Source organism: Lolium rigidum, chromosome 4 (genome assembly GCF_022539505.1).
Source record: "Lolium rigidum isolate FL_2022 chromosome 4, APGP_CSIRO_Lrig_0.1, whole genome shotgun sequence".
Taxonomy (NCBI): domain Eukaryota; kingdom Viridiplantae; phylum Streptophyta; class Magnoliopsida; order Poales; family Poaceae; genus Lolium; species Lolium rigidum.
Genome location: NC_061511.1, coordinates 213,902,323 through 213,904,516, shown reverse-complemented (window position 1 = coordinate 213,904,516; position 2,194 = coordinate 213,902,323). Strand labels below are relative to the sequence as shown.

At 43.5% G+C, this 2,194-nt stretch overlaps 1 protein-coding gene across 2 annotated transcripts; it reads left to right on the top strand.

Annotated features, from left to right (window-relative positions):
* The first annotated feature begins 494 nt into the window (after positions 1-494).
* Positions 495-1,845, top strand: LOC124649372 (60S ribosomal protein L29-1-like). Of its 2 annotated transcripts, none has more exons than XM_047189019.1 (3): positions 495-534; positions 631-762; positions 1,611-1,845. In XM_047189019.1, the coding sequence occupies exons 2-3, from the start codon at positions 661-663 to the stop codon at positions 1,686-1,688; spliced, it is 180 nt and encodes a 59-aa protein (XP_047044975.1). In that variant the 5' UTR covers positions 495-534; positions 631-660; the 3' UTR covers positions 1,689-1,845. The 2 variants fall into 2 exon arrangements, with proteins under 2 accessions (XP_047044975.1, XP_047044974.1); XM_047189018.1 differs by having other exon boundaries at positions 501-534; positions 634-762.
* Positions 1,846-2,194: the final 349 nt, after the last annotated feature.

Genomic DNA, 2,194 nt, shown 5'->3' with positions numbered 1-2,194 from the left:
CCTGATGGGATTGGGCATTTGAGTTTGCAGTGCAGTCTAGTAGTATTGGCACATCCTCAAAAATCATCACCATCGTCTGTTCTGAATGTGTGGAGGACGGAAATGTGTTCTGAAGGTACTCCTCTGTGCCTCGACGTTTGGTTAGCGTGTATGTGTATCTGGCCATTGCGTTCATTTCAGGTGTGTACAGTGTCAGAGCGTTACATCACTCAAAGTTGCTAGAAAAGGAAATTATTTCAAAATGTAATGAGACTTTCTTCGAGAAAACAAATGCAGTTCTTTTTAGGGTTCAAAAATACGGGGAACTAACGATATGGACTTGGGCTGAATGTTCTCGCGAAAAAAAGAATGTAGTACTTTGAGTTACTAGACCAGGCCCACAGACAGTGGGCCTGGAATGGACTGGAACCCTCGGCCCATCCATACACGGGCTTTGGAAGACCAGCCCCTCGTCTCTATAAAAGCAGCGTCGACGGGCGGCCATCGCCCCAAACCCTAACCCTTCCTCCGCCGCCGCCGAACCCCCAAGCACCGGTGAGGAACACGAATCCCTGCGCTTCTCCTACGGCCTTCCTCGCGCCGCCTCTCATCCATCCTCTGAATCTTTTGCGTTCGTCTTGTGATTCGCAGGAGCAGCAGCAGCAGCAGAAGGGATCGGAGATGGCCAAGTCGAAGAACCACACGGCGCACAACCAGTCGTACAAGGCGCACAGGAACGGCATCAAGAAGCCCAAGCGCCAGCGCCAGGCCTCCACCAAGGGGGTACGTTCCTCCTGCTTTGCTAGCTATTTCCCTAGATCTGAAACTATCCTCTCATCTGTGATTCGGTACTCGAAAGTTCATGTTTGCGGCTTTAGCAATGTTTGTTGTTTGGGCGCGAACTGTTTCGTAGATTTGCTAGTTTTTCATCTGCAAGTATCATTAGGCGTGCTAGAAATGCGATGCTATTAAGGACCAGATTATATTGTAAAACTAAATCTGACATTGGTTGTAGACTCTATAATATGCATACGTTGTATGCTAGGGCATGTCACAGTTGGTTGTTAAAACTGCACTTGGATGATACTATTTTGAAATTGCTTGGATGATACTATGTCCAGATTGCTTGGATGAGGCTGTAATATGTGCAAATCGCCAGGACATAACATCTAGTTTCATGCTGTAGTTTTTTCTTAGTGCCGAAATGTGATATGGACGAGAGCTGCTGTTCCTTCTCATCGTCGTGCCGAATAGCCTCAGGATACGAATGTGGTTATAGGATGATCCATATTGCTTAGATTCTCCCGTTTATGATGTTTGTACCCTAGGACTAGGTCTTTCAGCTTGTACTTTATATTAGGTCATTCAGTTTCGTACCAAGAATTTTCGGCCTGTGTTTCACTTGTATTCTTTCCTCATTAATAGAAAACATGAACACATTTTGTTTGTTTTTTAAGGCGAGTAGTCTGCATTTTATTTTGATCCATCATCTGTAACTTACCATGTGCACTAAGGATCGTTTTAACTGCAGAGGTTATTCACTCAGATATTTTCAACGAGTATTAGCTTAGTTTGATGATTGTTGGTTCATGAATACTACTGACCTGTGCATATGCACTTTTTGCGTGCAGATGGACCCGAAGTTCCTGAGGAACCTGAGGTACTCCAGGAAGCACAACAAGAAGGGTGGTGAGGAGGTTCAGGACTAAGCTGGACGAGTTACTGGTGATGGATATGTCTCCTGTATCGCTAGGATAATCCAATTTGAACTTCAATCAATGTTCTGTATGATCAAGGATATCTATGTTGGTACCTAAGTTTTGTCATGCTGTTGGATTGGAAATGCTATTTGCAGCTTTGTGATAATTACTTTATCTGTGTGTTATCCTGCCGTTTCTGCCTGCATCGTTTTTTTGGCGATCATTTTTGTGTGTCATTATTACAAGTTAGTGATGTGTCTACTTTGTGCTGTCCTGTGATTCTCATGGTCCGCTCATTAGATTGAACTGGGTGTAATCTATTTCTAAGTTTCTGGTCATGAACTGTTGTTTTTTATCTATCAAGAGTTTGCAGTCATAAGTGCCGATGTGTAGTACATCCAGACCTACCTGATCAAGAAATATTTTTACCTTCTCTGTTGGTCACTGTAAGATAAGTTTGTAATCTGCCTATGGTATAATCTAGTTCTAAGTTTCTGGTCGTGAACTGTTATCTT

What these genes read in the sequence shown, in the direction of transcription:
- LOC124649372 (XM_047189019.1), top strand. Translation starts at nt 661, where the DNA reads ATGGCCAAGTCGAAGAACCACACGGCGCACAACCAGTCGTACAAGGCG. An exon ending in GCCAGGCCTCCACCAAGGGG is followed by an intron (nt 763 to 1,610) that starts GTACGTTCCTCC and finishes TTTTGCGTGCAG; the next exon opens with ATGGACCCGAAGTTCCTGAG.